The 19,885-nt window shown below is 45.6% G+C and overlaps 1 protein-coding gene across 1 annotated transcript in view; it reads right to left on the bottom strand.

Annotated features, from left to right (window-relative positions):
• Positions 1-201: 201 nt before the first annotated feature.
• The window catches only part of PIGT (phosphatidylinositol glycan anchor biosynthesis class T), a 353,955-nt gene continuing 334,271 nt past the window's right edge, over positions 202-19,885 (bottom strand). The window contains exon 12 of the mRNA XM_078652267.1: positions 202-1,438. Within this exon, the coding sequence (XP_078508393.1) occupies positions 1,183-1,438 (256 nt within the window). The 3' untranslated portion in view covers positions 202-1,182. The remainder of the gene's footprint in view (positions 1,439-19,885) is intronic.

The following is a 19,885-nucleotide window of genomic DNA, read 5'->3' as shown; positions in this document are numbered from 1 at the left end:
CATTGTCTACAATGTTTTTGGTGTTACACAAAGGAAAGATTTCCATTGCAGGATCATGTCCCAGAGCTGTCGAAAGTAAGAGATATAGGCAAGTGAAATGACGTGCTTTACAATAATCTAACATTTTCAGCATCAAATTTAGTTTGTAAACATCACCACTCTCATCGACGTTCATAATATTATCATAGTTGGACAAAAAAATAATTCCAGGACTCCGTTTTTTAATTGTAGCGCTCATAAATTAAATCAATGTATTCCTTGTAATGGTTTACCAGCCATACATTCAACCCAACACCCCATAAAAATAAAATTTCAAACGTTTCAGGAAACTTCTCAATTCACTTGGTCGCTCAAAATATCAGCATCTGTGTCTATTGTGAAAACAAATTCCTGTAACATGTAAGCTGTTCAAATGACCTCTGGCATTCCTGGTGGAAGCAATGAACTTTTAGCAGTTATTTTGTTCGTTATGATCTGGAGAATTAAAGGATAATTGAACCGTAGAGTATATGTGTGACTGGGTGAGTGAGAAAAGTATCCGGGGTTTTCACAGAAAAGCAGAGAAAAATGTCAACATTTTGTAAAGATTGTTAAAAAAAACTACAATCATGCGAATGAGGTCAAATATATAAATATATATATATTTTTAACATGAGTTGCTTCTTCAGCCATTCTCTCGCCCTCGGCAGTTGGAGTGCCATGCCGGCCCACCGGACCTCCAAAACAATTATTTAGCAAAATAAGCGTTGACTCAGGGGAGGGAGGGAGGGAGGGAGGGAGGGAGGGAGAGAGGGAGAGAGGGAGAGAGGGAGAGAGGGAGAGAGGGAGAGAGGGAGAGAGGGAGAGAGAAGGAGAGAAAGAGAAAGAGAGACCTAGAGAAGTGTGTGTGTGTGTGTGTGTATATATATATATATATATATATATCTATCAAGACATCATATCATAGCTGTCCAACAGTTTCTGGTATGTATTCCGCTAGAATTTCACTTGCTACAGCTCTATAAAGAATGCGGGCGATGAAGACTCCACAACAGTAGTTTCAGCATCACTGTACAGGAAAAAATAGTTAATGTCGGTCTGAGGAATAGTCATTCAACTGAGCTTTGCAAACGGACCAGCGCTTCATCAGTTTCTCGTCAAATACAAGGAGGTATACCACCCCTTCACAAGCACTTCGTGGTCTTAGAGGGCTGGAACCCCTCTCAGCTTTCGGATTACATTTGCCAAGCGCCTGACCAGGCCGCCTGTGGCAGGCTCCTCCACCACCTGGAAGGTCCTCGTCAGCAGATTGTAGAAGGACCCGTAGCCCACGGCCACCACGGTGCAGGTCAGGCAGATCACATTGTAGGGCATGCTGAAGTCCGGCGTGGGCAGATTCACGAGCAGAGGCTCTGTGTACAGGCGCACAAAGTAGCTCGACCCATCGGAAGAAGGGAAACTGCGAAAAGAAACCAAAGGAAGATTTCAACAATGCATTGAGGAAACTTCAGCCATTCAACACCTGAGTACCACTGAGTGGTTGCCAGTCTTGCTCCCTTACTTTTAAGACCGTGGAGTTTCACGGTTCAACCAGCGAGTGGCTTTCTCATGATATTAGCTCCCTTAACAGATTACTAGTACGAGTAACAAACAACGTCTTAAAAAAAAAAAAAAGATTACCATCATGATTTTCTCGTGTTCCGATAATTTCGGGTTCTTATCTGTACTATATGGAATCAAATAACATGTAAATGTGACTACTACCATCAAATACGTAACAGAACCTAGAGCCTTAAGCAAGCTTACCGATATGTCCAGTGCTCTGCGGCAGGGGTTTTGATAAGGCAGAGGGACTTTTTAAAGGATATGATGTTGTTCTTTGGGATTTTCAAGGCTAGACCAGAAAGTCACAGCCCTAAGTAGGCCGTCAGACCAGGTGCGTTGATTTGTCCAAAGTGTGGTGGAATGGCTCTTCTCAGCGCCCTACAAGACCTTAGCAACTCATCTTCAAACTCCCCTGGGCAAGGGGCTGTCACAGTCCATTTAGAATTAAAACGACCTTGAAACGGATAGCACACCGGAAGAGGATGCATCATCATTTTATGGAAAAGCACGGATGCATACAATATGTAGTAAAGCTTTACTCTACTGCGCTCAGGAGCAACAGACATAACTTAGAAACCTAACAGTAGAAAAGTATATTGTTCAGCGTATGTAACAGCTGCTTCTCCGTCTGTTCTTATTTACTTTTCTGCTTTCAACGACCATTGGCACCTTCATTACGTTTACCAATTGTTTTGTACTAATTCCTATTATTTTGTAGAGCACAAAACAGGGCAGATTGCGACCCACTTCAGAGGCTTTGCTAGACCACTCATTTGATTTTAGTTATAGGATGAAAGATCATTAGGACAACGTTTTTGCTGCATGCAGCAAGTGTACTATCTTGAAAAGGAAAACATCTGCACACACACATTCATCGGAGCACACACAGACCCAGGCACGGATACACGGGGGACCCCTTACACGCATCAATTGATCAACGGGTCGCATGAAACCAACCACTGGCTGAAGCACTGTTGAAACCTATCAGGGTTCAAGAGCAGGTGGTTTGGCTGGGCTCCCAAGTACCAGAGTTCACGGTTCTTCACTCCTGCTGACTGACATGGCCCATGTTGAACAACTGGATCCATTTAGCTAGTCGAGTTTATAAGGCTTGTACCCAGAGCTGTGTAGTCTGCATATAGAACATTACCTTGGTGCCTGCAACCTAAGACACTGTCCATGACACAGACAACACTGACCTTTGATTCGTTTGTTGCTTTTCTGTTTTCGGAATATGCTTCTAGTACACCAGAGGTTAAGTAAATGTTATGCAAGACTAGCATTGTTACTCTTTGAATTATTGGTTATAAATATATTAAGGTTTGTTCTGAACCAATCCAATCCAAAAATTCTTTATTTCGGTCTAAAAGACCATAAAAGATACATGATATATACATCTAGCAACATTTAAAAAAAAAAAGAATTACAAATATAAAAACACATGTACATTAAACGGGTAACGCATCATTCCAGGGACGATGAGGGAAAAAATGAACATTTCTTATTCAGGAATAAAATAGACATAAATTGATAAAAGCACAGTCCATGAATAAAACGACAAGTTCATAGTTTAGGGTTGTGTCCATTTAACAATTTTTTCCTGATGAGCCACATAGCCATAATGAATTTCGCCACAGCAAAAACTACATGAGGCAGAGTACTGGTTCTTAAAACTCTGTAGGCATCTATATAGCTCCTGAAACCCAAATTCCTGCAAAGAGGGACCAACCAGTATTTCCTTGGTCTGTAATATGCAGGGCAAAAGAAAAAAAGGTGGGTTTCTTCCTCATCGTGGGAGTTACAACCTGGACAGGATTTATCATCCCCCTGAAGCCATTTGGAGGTAAAAGTTTTGATCGGTAAAGTGCCAAGCCTCCACTGTATAAACAGCTTCCTGGCAAGGATTGGGTAAATAATATCCATAAAATCCTCAAACTCATAAGAATTTTTGGATTGCAGGAAACGTTCAGTTAGGGTGCCGTTGTTGGTCGAGGTCAAAAGTAAATCGAGGCTTTTTTCCTTATAAATTTGAACAAGTCGTTTCCGGGAAAGCCTTGGACAGCCTACTGCTGGGGCTTCCCAGAGTTCGGACAGATTTAAACGGTACAGTTCCTTCTTAACAAAGGCCAGCCAGGGAATTCTATCTCGTTGATTCAGGGCCAATACGTGGGTGAGATCACTCCTGTAATGTTCAAGCTCGCTGGTGGACCAAAGCCTGTGCCAGAATCGTACTGGCTTAGACTCCAGCTCCGCAGCGATAGAGGGTAAACCCACGTCCAATCTCAGGGAATCAGGGGTGTGCCACGGGGGAGAGCCAATAGGCGTCTGAGAAAGATGTTTTCTACTCTGGCGAGATCCAGGCCTGCTCTGTACCCCCAGAGCTCGCTGCCGTACATTGCAGCCGCCTTGGCTTGCGTTTTGTACAGCTCCAGTGCCGGACTTATAGGTTTGTAGGTCGAAGTATTTGCAACCTTCAGGATTGCACCAGATAGTTGGGTCAGCTTTAGCCGAGATTTCACTATCTGGGGATCCCAAGATAAATTCTCGTGCAGAGTCACCCCCAGATATTGAAAGGTTGTGACCCTTTCTAAGCTAGCTGTACCCAGAGTGGGATTTGGTCTTCTCTTTGGTGAGGGGTTAAAAATCATGAATTTGGTCTTCTCTGTATTGATCTCTAGACCATGTTGTCTACAGAAAAGACCAAATCCATCCAGAATCCTCTGGATCCCCATTGGGCTTTTGGAAAGCAGGAGGGTGTCATCAGCAAACATGATAGCTGGCACCCTCCTGCCTGCCAGAGAAGGGGCGTCATTATCTTTTACTTCATCAAGGTGAGATATAACACTGTTCACGAAGAGGCAGAACAGGGTCGGCGCCAGGACGCAACCCTGCCTTACCCCCCCCCCCGAGAACAGGAAACCTTGAGGAGAGCGCTCCATCCCTGAACCGCTTTTGTGTGGATCTTCGTATTGCCCTTTGGGTTAGGAATACAAGTAAAGGCAGTCACCATGAACTTTTTAGGAGAACAAGGATGGGCGATGGTGGCGTCTAGACCACACAAATTATTGTTTATTTACAGTAAATATACACAAGTGTTTTAAAGGTGCAGACTAATCAAACACCCCGCTGCCCATCTGTGTTGAGGACGGAGCCCCTTACAGGATTCACATTACAATATACTTAACGATATATAGGACTATAATTTCAATCAGGAGACAAATTAGCCAATGTGTTACGAGATAAGTGACATTAGTTAAATGCAGGAGATTATGAAAGCAAATCTTTGCTTTTATCATTTTTATATCAACCTTTACACATACATGAATCATCAGCTGACATGTTTCGTCCTTGGGACTTTTTTTTAAGCAGCTCCCTAACGTGGCGAACACTGAATAGCAATGGCCATGCTTTGGCTGTATACATGGTTGTCTTTATTGAGTGACTTTAATATGAGGGCTACAGCCCATCATATTTTCCTGCCTCCACTTTGCCAGCAGTGTTTATAGAACTGAGTACCCACGTAGGAGAAGCACATCATATTTAAGCTTCTGGATCGGATTATGTATTCCTCCTTCCTTGAGAACTCTAGTTCATTTTTTGGACTACATTAGACTCTTGGATGATGCTTAGTGACTATATGTTCATTTTACTCTGCAATTAGCAACGATCAAAAGCCAGAGGGTGGCTTCTCCACTAGGACAGAAGAGCATCACCCCACTGCTTTCTCGCAGTGCAAGAAAACCAAAACATAAAATTGCCAGTCAGAAATCTTAAGCTTGAGGGTTGGGGATATTTTAGGGACCGTGCAGAGTTCCCAAAGCTCCATATGGAGCAGGGCTTAACTCATGCCAAGGCGAAAGTCAAACATAAGAAGGAGCAACCTGGCAATGAGGATGCCTTTGATGGCCTCAAGAAGGTCTTTCTGGCATGCAACAAGCCTCACATGATGACAGAAACATTGGCAAGAGCCTGGCTCTCGTGTGCTCCGGTGAACCGTTCACCACAAAATCCCCCCTCTCTCCTTTAGTGGGCCCCCACCTTACAGATGTAGGGATAGATGGGGATAACTCACATGGTACCAGACAACTTCAGCCTGCTCAACCAAGTGGGCCTGGTTGACAAAGATATCCAATATGTGGCAGGACAATTAAGGAAAACCTTGGACAAGCAGGTCCTCAGGCACATTAGGAGAGAATACCTGCATCCTACGCTGGACAGCAAGGTTGCAATGTCACCTGAAATAGATGCACAACTGTTCCCATTTCTTGCTAAATTTTTTAAGGACCTAAGAAGGGTACCATTTGTTCTTGGCAGTTGTGTCAAGATAAATATTTAGATGTAACAGGCCCACTGACCAAGGTTTAGACATTACCAAAGAAGATAAATAAACATTGTATCTAGCTGGCCATGAGAGCAATCATATTTTTGGGCAATTCTCACTGTGCCATTTCTACTGAGAGATGTAGGTCTTGCCTATTAACGGTGACCTAAAGTTAAGAGAAATTGCCTAATTCTAAATCAGGTCCAGTCGCCTAAGGAAGCCATTTCAAAGAGCCGCTATTCAAAGAGCTGGGGAAGTTTGTTTCGCTAACTAAGCACAAGTCTCCAGAAAGAAGATCTTCGTCGTGAAGATTGTTTTGTTGAGCCAGATGGCTCTTGGACAGTTAATAGCCTTAACAGGAAAAGACACTCAAGAGAGGAGAATATCTTTAAAATGGGAGTAAAGGTAACCCTTAGCCTGATTGATAACCTGCTGAAAATGTTCTACAAACAAATATTATCCAAATTAAATGATTAGATGGAGGAACACCATATTTTAACTGATCTCCAGCAAGGATTCTGGGAAAGAGTAAGCACCACTGACCAGATTTTTCGCTATAATACATCATGTTGGAAATATATCCTCTTAAAACAAGATCAGCTCTACAATGCTTTTATTGACATGAAGGCTGCTTTTGACCTATTTCCCAGAAACTTACTCAGGGAAGTCTTGAAAAAATTTGGCATCTCTGAATTGCTTAGGATCCCTATACCCCAGGGAGTTAGGCAGGGTGTGCATTCTGGCCTCTACTTTATGCAGCATTTATATATCAATGGGGTGGTAGATTCCCTGAATAAAACTCAAAATAGTGCACCAAAGTCAAGGAATTTTAGCATCCCTGGGCTTATGTTTGCAGACGATACCCGGCTGATATAAAGGACAGCAATGGGTCTACAAGCACTGTTAAATCAATTTGCTCACTTTTGCACTTGCGGATGGCTTGCATTCAATCCATGGAAGACACCATATATAGCCTTAACCCTCATTGCTCTTTAAGGGTTAGGATGGTAGTAAAAGGAAGCTTGATAGAGAGTGTGAAGATTTTTGATTATTTGGGGATCAAATTAGCAGATATCATGTATTGGGCTCTGCAAATAAATGAAAGCAAGCTGATATCACAACATAGATTAATGCTAGTAGCGAAAAAGTATACTGCTACATCATGCAGGTTAATTCCTTCAGTCTAGACGTCTACAGTACTAAGGCATTAGAAGGTGCACTACACAGGTCATAATATGGGTTCTCAGGGATATTGCACCTTTGAGGTTGTTAAAATGCCATTGTAAGATCACTGTTTAAGCTACCAAACAGTGCCCAATTGTTTCCGCTACGTCTTGCTATATAACTGGAAAGGGTGGACCAAATTGAAAAACGTAGGCCACTTTTGTATTGGATTAGACTCTGGTCTGAGTACAAAAAGGCACTGTATAGAGCCTCATTGGAAGATCTGATTAACCCCTTCACTGCGGCGGCTATTCCGCCGCAGTGCTAAGGGGGCGGGGCAGCCGCACGGTGCTCCCGTGCTCGTGACGGAACCGCTCCGTCACGAGCCTCGGGTGAGCTGTGCTTGTGACGGAACAGTTCCGTCACGGCCCCGCCCGCCCAATAGAACGCTCAGCGCAGGCGCGAAATTCGCGCCGCGCAGGCGCGGAGAGCGGGCCGTGAGGGAACCGTTCCGTCACAAGCACAGCTCACCCGAGGCTTGTGACGGAACGGTTCTGTCACAAGCATGCAAGGGGTTAAATTGGACAAACCGTGTACTAGTCCTTGGCTTAGTTATATTAAATCCTGGTTGTTGAAGCTGAACTTGGATGAGTTATGGGAAAATTCTGGAGCTATCAAGAATGATTCAAGATTAAAGGTGAAGGAATGTTATAGGCACCATGCTATTGAGAAATTGTAGTTTGAGCAGAGAGATAGAGGATTGATTGATAAATTAAATTCCTATCTCACAAATGTATTCCTGAGAATGAAGCCTATATCCTATAAAGCGGAAACCTGCATGTGCGATTTAGGATAAGTATATTGCCAGTAAACGTTTTCACTACCAAATGGACAAGCATTTTTTTGTTAAGTGACACTTGTTCAGCATGTCCGAAATTAGAGAAAACAGAACATAATTTTCTAAACTTCTGCCCAGGACATAGAGCCTTAAGAGAAAAATGGGTCTTTCCCTTATGTCGATTTTTGGGTCTGATGCATTTTTGGGAAGTGTTGCGGATTCTGAAATCAGATACTTCAGAAATAATTGATTTTGCATCGTCAAAGTTTTTTACTTTGGGCATGGTCATTAGGCTCTTCTACAACACAATCTTAAGATGAATTACTGTATTTTAAAGCTATCCCTGCTTTATTCAAAAGATACTGATGAGCGAGGAGCCTAGAGACACGCTCATCTCTGGTGGCCACGCCCCCTTTCTAATATAAACAGAGCGCGCTGACTACTAGCGCTGCCCTGCAGACAGAGTCACTCCTGAGGCGGAAGCCGGGAGCCACAGAATTGACACCTCGTGTTTTTAAAATAGTATGCTGTGTTTTTAAAACTGTTTTCACTTATTAGCTAATCCTTGACACCCACCTTAACCACGCCGATCAGCTGATTACTGCTGGAATCGGTAAAACGCTCGCTTTTTCTGCCGCCATTGCTTGGAGCGAGGAGCCAAGAGACACGCCCATCTCTGGTGGCCACGCCCCCTTTCTAATATAAACAGAGCGCGCTGACTACTAGCGCTGCCCTGCAGACAGAGTCACTCCTGAGGCGGAAGCCGGGAGCCACAGAATTGACACCTCGTGTTTTTAAAATAGTATGCTGTGTTTTTAAAACTGTTTTCACTTATTAGCTAATCCTTGACACCCACCTTAACCACGCCGATCAGCTGATTACTGCTGGAATCGGTAAAACGCTCGCCTTTTCTGCCGCCATTGCTTGGAGCGAGGAGCCTAGAGACACGCTCATCTCTGGTGGCCACGCCCCCTTTCTAATATAAACAGAGCGCGCTGACTACTAGCGCTGCCCTGCAGACAGAGTCACTCCTGAGGCGGAAGCCGGGAGCCACAGAATTGACACCTCGTGTTTTTAAAATAGTATGTTGTGTTTTTAAAACTGTTTTCACTTATTAGCTAATCCTTGACACCCACCTTAACCACGCCGATCAGCTGATTACTGCTGGAATCGGTAAAACGCTCGCTTTTTCTGCCGCCATTGCTTGGAGCGAGGAGCCTAGAGACACGCCCATCTCTGGTGGCCACGCCCCCTTTCTAATATAAACAGAGCGCGCTGACTACTAGCGCTGCCCTGCAGACAGAGTCACTCCTGAGGCGGAAGCCGGGAGCCACAGAATTGACACCTCGTGTTTTTAAAATAGTATGCTGTGTTTTTAAAACTGTTTTCACTTATTAGCTAATCCTTGACACCCACCTTAACCACGCCGATCAGCTGATTACTGCTGGAATCGGTAAAACGCTCGCTTTTTCTGCCGCCATTGCTTGGAGCGAGGAGCCTAGAGACACGCCCATCTCTGGTGGCCACGCCCCTCCTACGCCTAAACTCCTACTATATAATCATGAACAACTGGCGGAAGCGCAGCGGACGTGCGCAGCGGGCGCGACGATGGCGCGCCGAAGCCGCGCCAAAGGGGTGCCAGTCTGCGCCAGTCCGCGCCGGACCCGCACCCAGGGCCCTAACTCCTAGCCTACCTTCACACCTGCACAGTAAGTCTCTGAAATACTCTTCCTTCAACCTAACAGAGATTCGAAACACCATGCTCTGCCAGGACTGCCCACTTCTTAACTTAGACGCGCATTCCGACCTAATTCATAAAGCCTGCTCCAAATGCAACCTCAAACTCTCTCACCCCCCCACTCAGATATCCCCAACTACTGGGGCACCACATAAAGAGACCATAGGCATCAAGTGCGCACTGGTGAACGCCAGATCTATGTGTAAACACAAAGAAGAGGTGGCCGAATTAATATCGGCACACAAACTGGATATTCTGTTCATAACAGAAACATGGGCCGACCTGGCCTCTGACCCCGATCTAGTAATAGCCGTCCCTGAGGGCTACTACATTGTCAGACAAGATAGACCGACCGGAAAAAAAGGAGGCGGCCTCGCCATAATCCTACCGCAAAACTTAGCAGTAAAAACTGGAACTTCAGCCACTATCCCGGCCGAAACATTATCCTTCTCTATCACGCTTTCCCCTACCCAAGTGTTCAATGGAGTTCTGCTCTATCGTCCCCCAGCGGCCCGAACACCTTTTCTCCAATCTATTAGCACTTTATTAGAAATAGTGCCAGAAGTCTCTGACTTCACAATACTCGGAGATTTTAATTTTCATTTAGAAAATACATCGGACAAAGATACCCTGAGTCTGATTGAGGACCTCAAGGCAGCTGGCCTAGACCAGTTGGTCACCTCACCCACTCACAAAGCAGGCCACATTCTTGATGGATTGTTCACGAATAATCCGGCCATTGACCCCCCTACTGTAACTCCCATTGTATGGTCAGACCATGCAGTGGTGGTTTTCTACGTTTGTGTCAAGAAACACAAAAATCAACCCTCGGCAAAAAAACAACAGAGGCTCAGTAGGGATTGGAAAAATATAGAAATGAACACACTATCCGAGACTCTGGGAAACACTAAACCACCCTTAGTATCAGACCCTCAACTAGCGGCAAACAATTATAACCAATGGCTTACAGATACCTTAAATCAAGTAGCACCTCTAAAAAGAGTACGGTCAAATCGTGTAACACCATCAGCCCCTTGGTTCTCTGAACTGCTAAGACTAGAAAGACAGAAATGCTGCAATTTAGAAAGACGCTGGCGAATCAATTATGATAACAACGATAAAGAAAGATACAAACAAACGCTAACAGACTATAGGAAGACGCTAAGACTGGAAAAAAGCAAATATTTCTGTGAACAGATAGAAAGAGCACAGAACTCCAGTAAGCAACTATACCAGACAGTGGCTACATTAACAACGATACCAACAGCTAATATCACTGAAACCTCCCAAGACTTCTGCAATAAAATGGCTGACTTCTTCAGGACCAAGGTAACTGAAATTTTTGATAAATTCAATAACATTACGAACGAGGAACTGTCAGATAACACCAGGAACATAGAACTCACGTCCTCATCTCTGAACAAATTTATCCCCCCATCATTACTAGAAATAAAAGATCTCATCAAAACCACTATGTCAGGATCCCCTCTCGACCCTTGTCCACCAACCATTATCAAACTAACATCTGACGTAGTTGCACCAATCCTGGAGAACATCTGCAGTACCATCTGTGAAACAGGAAAATATCCCCAAAACTGGAAAACCGCAATAATAAAACCACTTTTAAAAAAACCAACCCTTAACACCTTGGAACTAAAAAATTACCGCCCTATAGCAGCCCTCCCTTATCCATCAAAAATTCTTGAAAAAGCCATAAACAAACAGCTGGCCAATTACATTGACCAAAACAATCTGCTAGACAACACCCAGTTTGGGTTTAGAAGAGGACATGGAACAGAGACAGCGCTCATCAAGGCCTCTGAAGAGATCAGACAGATCATGGACCAGGGAGGTTCGGCTGTTCTGATCCTGCTAGATCTATCAGCGGCTTTTGACACGGTCGATCATAACATCCTGATCGACCGTGTCAAAGCCTTGGGCATAAAGGGCAGGGCTGCAGAACTTCTGACATCTTTCCTAGCCAATAGAGAACAGTCAGTGAAGATGGGGAACTTCTACTCACCAACATTTGTGCTGCCGTGCGGAGTCCCCCAGGGATCCTCGCTGAGTCCGACACTTTTCAACATCTATGTGTCGGACTTGGCGAGGGTCATTAAAACCTATGGAATGGGAGTGACTTCGTACGCCGACGACACCCAGCTGGTGTTGGCAGTACATAAGAACGGGATCGAAGTGGCAGCCAACTTTCAGACTGGCATGAGAGCCATCAGTCGTTGGATGGACAACAATTGTCTAAAATTAAACACCGATAAGACCGAGGTAATGGTGTTTGGAGACCTAAAACCAGCTTGGTCCCCGATCTGGTGGCCACCGGAAATGGGCAACCCACCTATCCCAGTCTCAAAGGTTAGAAACTTAGGAGTGTTGTTCGACAACAAACTGAGTTTCAATAATCACGCCAACGCAGTAGTCTCCTCTTCCTTCTTCACGCTACGGAAAGTGAAAAAGCTACTTCCCTACCTTCCACTATCTGCAGGGAAAACCCTGATGTCCTCCTTGGTGCTTTCCAAGGTGGACTACTGTAATGGGCTTCTGCTGAATGCTCAGGAGCAGGTCCTCAAAAAGCTACAAATGGTGCAGAACACCGCGGCGCGAATCCTGACCAGAACTCCCAAGTTTGCATCAATCTCATCAGTCGTCTACAAACTACACTGGCTCCCAATAAAAAAGAGAACAAAATTCAAGGCCCTGTGCATCATATACAGGGCACTGAATAACCAAGGACCCGACTTCTTTAGGGAATCATTGCAGCTGTACGTTCCCAATAGAGCGCTAAGATCAGCCTCTTCCGCATCACTATGCATTCAACGAGTGAGAACAGTCACCTGGGGAGACAGACGCTTCTTGGTGGCCGCCTTGAGGCTCTGGAACTCCTTGCCCCATCACATAAAAACCAGCGCCTCACTGCTGCTCTTCAGAAGGCAAGTGAAGACATGGTTATTCACTCAATAATGCACAGGATGTACCTCTCTGTTTCTGCCCAGCGCCGAGACACCACTTGTGGTATTTGTTCGCGCTTTTATAAATTTAGAAATAAATAAATAAATAAATAAATAAATAAGATGTACATTTGACCTGCAAGTTTTATTGAATTTTAAAATGTTTTTATGAGAATCTACCCCTAAATAAACAATTTTGATGATGAGGACAGTACCAGGACCTAACTCACTGTGGAGGATGTTTTCCCTCCAGAGGCACAAAGAGACTACCACGGAGCAAGATGGTCATTTAGAGGCACCAGTAATTCTTCTAATGGATACTTCAGTAAGTCTTCTCCATTCTTCCCATATAACAGTAGGGGAAAAGCTACCAAAATCTGCCCTCAACTGGTTCTAAATAGAGTTCTGTGGTTTTTAAAGACAGTGCCAACAGTCACGGCTGATAAGTCATTTTGGAAGAGGAAGGAGAGGAGCATGATAGATCAGGTAGTAGCAGCCCTAGAGACAAAAGCAACAATAACGCACTCAAAAGTACATTCGCAGGGTTTCGTAAGCAACCTTTACCTTACTGGGAAAAAGGACAAAAGGCAGCAACCGGCAATGAAACTAAGGGAATTCAAGTGGTTAGTATTCCGCCAGTTCAAGATGGAGGGAATCCATCTGCTCTAAGATATATCTACAACCTGGAGATTGGGTGGTCTGTCTGGAACTGAAAGATGCATTCTTATTGATTCTCATTTTTCCTCGACATCACAGTATATATATATTTCTGGACACCCATAAAAATTGATTTCGAGCTACAGGTTCTAGGTTTTGTCATCAACAAGGGGAAGTCAGTGCTAACCCCTTGTCAGTGTATGGCCTTTCTGCGATTCATCATAGAAGCAGTTCTGACAACACTCAAAGCTCTTATCTAAAGTCTACAACAAAGCCATCATTTCTTTTTGACAGAATGCTCCCCTGGTGGGGCTTCACTTCAGAACCTTACAGACAATGAATGTGGCTCAGCACAGGAGACTGACATACTCGGAGCAGGTTAGTCTTTCAGACAAAGCAAGAGAGGAGATACAATGATGATGGAACCAGAGGGAGGCGCGGAATGGAGGAGCGATCTTCAGATAAAACCACATCTGAATATACAATATAATGCAAGCAGACTGGACTGGGGAACCAGGTGCAGTAAAGGATCTACAGGAATAAAGTGCTGAGAAGAGGAACTACAGTTGCATGTCAGCTGTCTGGAGCTTCTGGCAGCCTCATTTTCAGTCAGGTGCTGACGAAGGAGAAAGTGAAGAGCTTCAGCCTTATGAAGATGGACAACATTTGTCAGTGTGCTACATAAACCTCCTGGGAGGAAAAAGGTTGTATATTCTAGCATAGTTAGCCAAACAGTTCTGGCACGTTTCCCTGGAAAACCAGGAGCCATTGATGGCTGAATATTTCCAGGAAGCAGAAACGAGGTAGCAGACTAGAACTCCAGAAAGGTGCAGGATTACAGTTTGTGTAAACTGGACCCAAATGTATTAAAGGCTCTCATATTAAAATGGGGCCTGTATTCTTTTAACCTTTTCACATTGCAACTGGACCATAAGCACCCAAAGTATTTCAGCTGGAGATCAGACCCAGGAGCTCTGGCGATGGACATGTTCTTGCTGGAACGTGGTCCTGAATGATATAACCTTCATTCCATTTGCCATGATTATGAGAGTAACAGCTCAGGTCAAGAGCCAACAGGTGGACGTGGTTCTCATCACTCCAATCTGGAGATCTCAGGCATGGTACCCAGTCCTGATGAAATTTCACAGGAGTTTTTCCAATCTGTCTTCCACATAGTATGCGTCTGCTGACTGATACAAAAAGGTCTCCCCACTGACTTCGTGAAGGGGGAGACTACTCCTTTTGGCATGGCGTATTTCAGAGAATGCTGCGTGATCACGGGGCTTTCTGCACAACCTACAGAGTTCATCAGAAGAACTTGGGGTGACAGTACAGCAAAAGATATAAATAAGGGTGGTGCAGATGGGTGAAGTGATGTTTGGAACTTTGCCACAGAGGGTTTAGCGTGCAGATTAGTCTATATCTTTCAGCATATTCCGCTGGCACATTGCTGCAGATGGGACCCCAGTTTGGAACATCACAAGCTATGTATAGAACTGTGTTATGCAGATTTGTAGAGCACACTATAACCCCCGAGGGTATCTAGGAGCTGAGCAGGTCTTCAGCTAGGTCTTCAGCTTCTTGTGGAATTCAAGAAGTGAGTAGGAAGCTTTTATGTGTAGCGGCACCTTGTTCCATGCTATAAGAGCAATGTCGGAGAAGGTTTGACCGCTGGATATGGATTTCCGGAAGTGTGGGAAGTGTGCAAGTACGAATCCAATGAGTTGAAGTGTCTGGAAGGTTTGCAAAAGAAGATGTGAGTGTTGAGGTATGTTGGGCCAATGATATGTAGTGCTTGGAAAGTGTGGATGAGGAGTTTGAATTGTGCTCGTTTGTGTATGGGGAGTTCGGCGTGGGAAGCTGAGAGCGATTCTGCCTCCTGACTTTTAAATGATCCACAGCCTTTTGGTGAATTTTTGGTTGAACCCAGCATAGAGGGTGTTCTTGATCATGATATAGAGAGTGTGTCCACGCCACAGTTTGCTTGTGACAAGGGCATGTATGACAGGTTTCCAGGTGCTGAATGGAAGCCATTTAACATATTTCCTCAGTATCTTCAGGCAGTAACGGCTTTGATTTTGGCAGTCATGTTGAGTTGGCTGTTGAGGACGATCCTGAGGTTCATGGCGTGGGTGGTGGGGATGGATGTCAGTGATTGCTCCAATGGCCACCTGGTGGAGTCCCACGTAGGTGTGCTTTACCAGAAGATCACGATTTCCGCCCTGTCGGTGTTCAGCTTCAGACAGTTCGTCTTAATCAAGTGGGCGATGTCAGTCATGCAGACATTGAATTTGGTACTCGGCGTCTTATCCGTGAAGGAGAGAAAGAGTTGAGTGTTTGCTGGCATCGGAGAAGACATTGATGTTGTCGGAGCAGATGATGCTGGCTAGAGGGATCATGTATGCTTTGAAGAGGGTGGGCTCAGGGAGGATCCTTGCAGAACTCTGCAGAGGAGGTTGTACGCATACAAGGTGTATAGTGCGAGACTGTCTAACTGGGTCCTTCAAGTGAGGAAGAAGTAGATACATCGGAGTGTGGGTTGCTGGATTCTGATGTGTAGGTGTTGGATGAGCATGGGATTGAAATCGTGTCAAATTCTGCGGAGAGGTCCAGGAGGATGAAGTGCTGCCATGTCTCCTCTGCATGTCTCCTCTGTCCAGAGTCATTCAGATGTAATCTGTGGCGGCAATGAGGCAGTGTCTCGTGCTGTAGGTGGGTCTGAAACTAGAGTGAGTGGTGGCAAGGAGTTGGTGGTCATTGAAGTATTTGTTGAGTCGGTTGATGATTTTCTCTAAAATCTTTGCTGGGAATGGTAGCAGGGAGATTGATCTGTATATGACAAGCACTGAAGGGTCCTTAGAGGGTTTCCTCAGCAATGAGAGGACAGCTGTGTGTTTCCAAGCATCTCAGAAAGTAGGGGAAGGATTGTAGGTGAAGGTAGGGGAAGGAGGTAGAAGCATTCACAATGGGTGTGAGCATGGAGCTGAAGGGAATCTTCTGGAGTAGGTGTAGTGGGGACAGGGGTCCAATGGGGCGCATGAGTGAATGGACGTCATGGTGGAGAAGTGTGGCTCACTGGTTAGAAGCAGCAGACCCTGAAGCAGCGGTCGGCCCGGGACCAGGGTTCAATTCCCGTCGTGGCAGGGTCTTGGGTCAATGTTCGCCGGACTCGATAATTCTCGCTTAGGTGCCTAAGCTAACTATGGGTCACACTCTGCAACTCTGGGCAATAGCTTGCTTAATCTCCACAACGGCCCCATCAGCGCCGGGGATGCCTGGCTTCACCTTGGGGGTGCCCAGAAGGGACCATCTCACAGGGAAAGCCAGGACGGGTTCCCCAGCGGTATACAGCGCCGGGACACTCCGAGATGGAGTAACAGTGCGCTTTACAAGTATACATTTACATTTACAAGCAGTTTCTTTTAGAGCGATGGCCCTCCATGTGGTTAGAATTGATTCTTTGGATAAGATCGGGATTAGTTTGTCAAGGTCCGTCAGGTCTAGTTGCGGGTTGAAGTTGCTGTAAATGGCGGTTGTTTTATTACTGAAAAATTGCGAGAGGTTGCTGCAAAGGTCATGTGAGGGTATGTTGGAGTTGGAGGCAGCTGCTGGTGAGGTGAAATCCTTCACAATGGCGAAGATTTATTTGCTTCTGTTGGTGCTGGCATCGATGCGGTTTGCCAGAGTGGTGCGATTGATGGTCATTTGGTGGTAACGTCTCAGGGCAGATTTGAATGCGCTCCTGTCTGCATTGTCCTGGCTCATTCTTCATTTGCGCTCAGGTTGCTTGCATCAGTGTTTCTTCCACCTGAGTTACTCTATGTACCAAACTTGCCTGGGGGGTCTAGATCTTGTTTTATTTTTGTGTTTGAGGGGGGCCATGGAGTTTGTGCAGGAAGAGATCCAAATATTGAACTTCTTGATTGCCTTGGGGAGGCCATTGCTGTGTTCGGTTTGGTGGGTGCTGACAGCGGTGTTCCAGTCCTTGTCAGTAATGCCGTGCTGGTTTTGGTGGGCTGGTGTGGCGATGGTGTGTGTTGGACTGGGATGAGGATGCTGAACTTGACTGGTGTGGTCTATCTAGGATAATGGTGTGGACTTGTGGACTTGAATGTTGTTGAAGTGGTGCAAATAGGGTCCAGGAGGTGTCCAGAAAGGTGGGTAGGTCCCATTACCCATTGGGAGAAGCCTCTGCTTCCAAGGACTTTGATGAGTGCTTTTTAGTTGGAGGTGGCGTGGTCTTTCTACTGGAAGTTCAGGCTTCAGAGAATGATGTAATTGCTAGCGCCGAGGACGAGTGATGCAACAAGTCCATGTTGGTGTTGATGGTGTGAGGTCCAGGTGGTCTGTAGATGAGTGCTGCTTAGGATGATGTTGGCTGTGACATGGAGCTTTAAGACAGGTGTACCACGTTGGAGGATGACGTGTCCATGGAGGAGGTGCAGCTGATGGCTTTCTTGTGGATGATGGCGATTCTGCATCCAGGCTTGTGAAGTCTGTCTTGCTTGACAAATATGTAGACGGGGGATGGCTGTGGTGATCCCAGGTGCGGATGCTGGGTTTAGCCAGGTTTTCGTGAGGAAAAGTACATCCAGGTCATTGTAATGCATCAGCTCCCAGATCTTTGTGGTATGTTTGGTGAGTGAGCAGGTGTTCAATCAATCAATCATGACATTTGTATAGCGCGCTACTCATCCGGAAGGGTCTCAAGGCCCTGGGGGGGGATACGTTACTGCACGAACAGCCAGGTCTTGAGTTGCTTCCTGAAGGAAAGATGGTCCTGGGTCAGCCGAAGGTGGATGGGGAGGGAGTTCCAAGTCTTGGCTGCCAGGTAGGAGAAGGATCTTCCTCCGGCGGTGGCTCTGCGGATGCGTGGTACGGCAGTGAGGGCGAGGCTGGTCGATCATAGCTGGGCATATAGAAGGTCAGGCGGTCGTTGAGGTACTTGGGGCCCAGGTCGTGGAGAACCTTGTGTGCGTGGGTGAGGAGCCTGAACGTGATCCTCTTGCTGACGGGGAGCCAGTGCAGGTCTCTCAGGTGGCCGGAGATGTGGCTGTGTCGGGGGATGTCCAGGACGAGTCGTGCGGAGGTGTTTTGGATGCGTTGGAGTCTTTTATGCAGTTTGGCTGTGGTTCCGGCGTGGAGGGTGTTCCCGTAGTCCAGTCGGCTGGTGACGAGTGCCTGGGTGACCGTCTTCCTGGTCTTGGTGGGGATCCAACGGAAGATCTTACGGAGCATGCGCAGGGTGCTGAAGCACGACGAGGAGACGGCGTGACTTGTCTGGTCATCGAGAGGGAGGAGTCCAGGATGAAGCCTAGGTTGCGTGCGTGGTCCGTTGGCTTGGGAGTGGAGCCCAGGGCAGGGGGCCACCAGGAATCGTCCCAGGCGGAGGGCGATGACCCAGGATGAGGACTTCCGTCTTGTCTGAGTTCAGTTTCAGGCGGCTGTTCTTCATCCATTCGGCGACGTCTTTCATCCCTTCGTGTAGGCTGGTTCTGGCGGTGGCGGGGTCGCTGGTGAGGGAGAGGATCAGCTGGGTGTCGTCGGCGTAGGAGATGATGTTGAGGTTGTGTTGTCGTGCGATGGCTGCAAGGGGGCTCATGTTGAGGAGCATGCATAAGAGTGGGAATTGGTGCATGGGTGATTGAAGGACTGTGTGAGTGTGAGACAGTGGGATGTTGGGTGCTGTTGGTGCAGGTGCCGTAAGTGATGGGCAATAGCATGAAAACTTGCAGGAAGCATAGGAGACTATGGGGAGTTTGTCTTTCAGCACCTGCAGAGCATAGGTATACAAGGATCTGGGATGCAAATACAGTGTTGCATTTATTTCTGCTGTGCTCCACCCCTCCATGTGTCCAACAACTGTTGCTTTCCATCAGAAAACTGTTTGATGGTTTCATATCCTACAATAGCCCAGTGGATAACATGTAATGCTAGTGGCTGGATTTGAGGTCAATTCAGCTAGAAATGCCATTTAATCTAAAGCATTTTTACTGGGTGCAGTGCTGGAAGATAGCATGAATGCAGCAGATTGGTCATCAGATTTCACATTTAAGAGGTTTTAGTTTAAGACTGTGGTGGATATAGCCTCACTGGTTAGTAAGCTTTAGAAAAACATAATTCTCACCTCGGGTCCTAACATATCATATAAAACTTTAAAGCTATTTTAGAGGTGAGGATTATCCAAGCCATGAAATATTGCTATCTAAAGTGGTATGACCCACTCAGGAATCTGCTTAGAATGAGTAGGTACAATTGTCTAGATGGATATATTTCTTGCAAAAGACTTAATAATTGATGGCAAGCTCATGATCGCTCCATTTTTTGTATTTATGGTTTAGGAATGCAGTGGAAGCAAGAATAAAGCAGCAAATTCCATGAATTTGCTGATGTTGCAAAATAATGAGTGTGTCAAAGAAGTTAAGAGAATTCTTCCGAGGCAGCAGCAATGTGACTGGTTGTTTGGAACAACTAGGTTCTAGAGTTATGGGAAATATAATTTTATGTTATGGTTTCATTTGTTTTTTATTACTGCTGCTGTGAGAAATAAAGTTAAGAAATATTTGCACACCTTCTCACCCCATGCCTTAACTAGAATGGAAGGTTTCCTTTACAATAGCTAG

The sequence above is a fragment of the Lissotriton helveticus genome, chromosome 7 (genome assembly GCF_964261635.1).
Source record: "Lissotriton helveticus chromosome 7, aLisHel1.1, whole genome shotgun sequence".
Lineage (NCBI taxonomy): Eukaryota > Metazoa > Chordata > Amphibia > Caudata > Salamandridae > Lissotriton > Lissotriton helveticus.
Note: the sequence above shows the minus strand (reverse complement) of the source record. Positions and strands in the feature narration are given on the sequence as shown.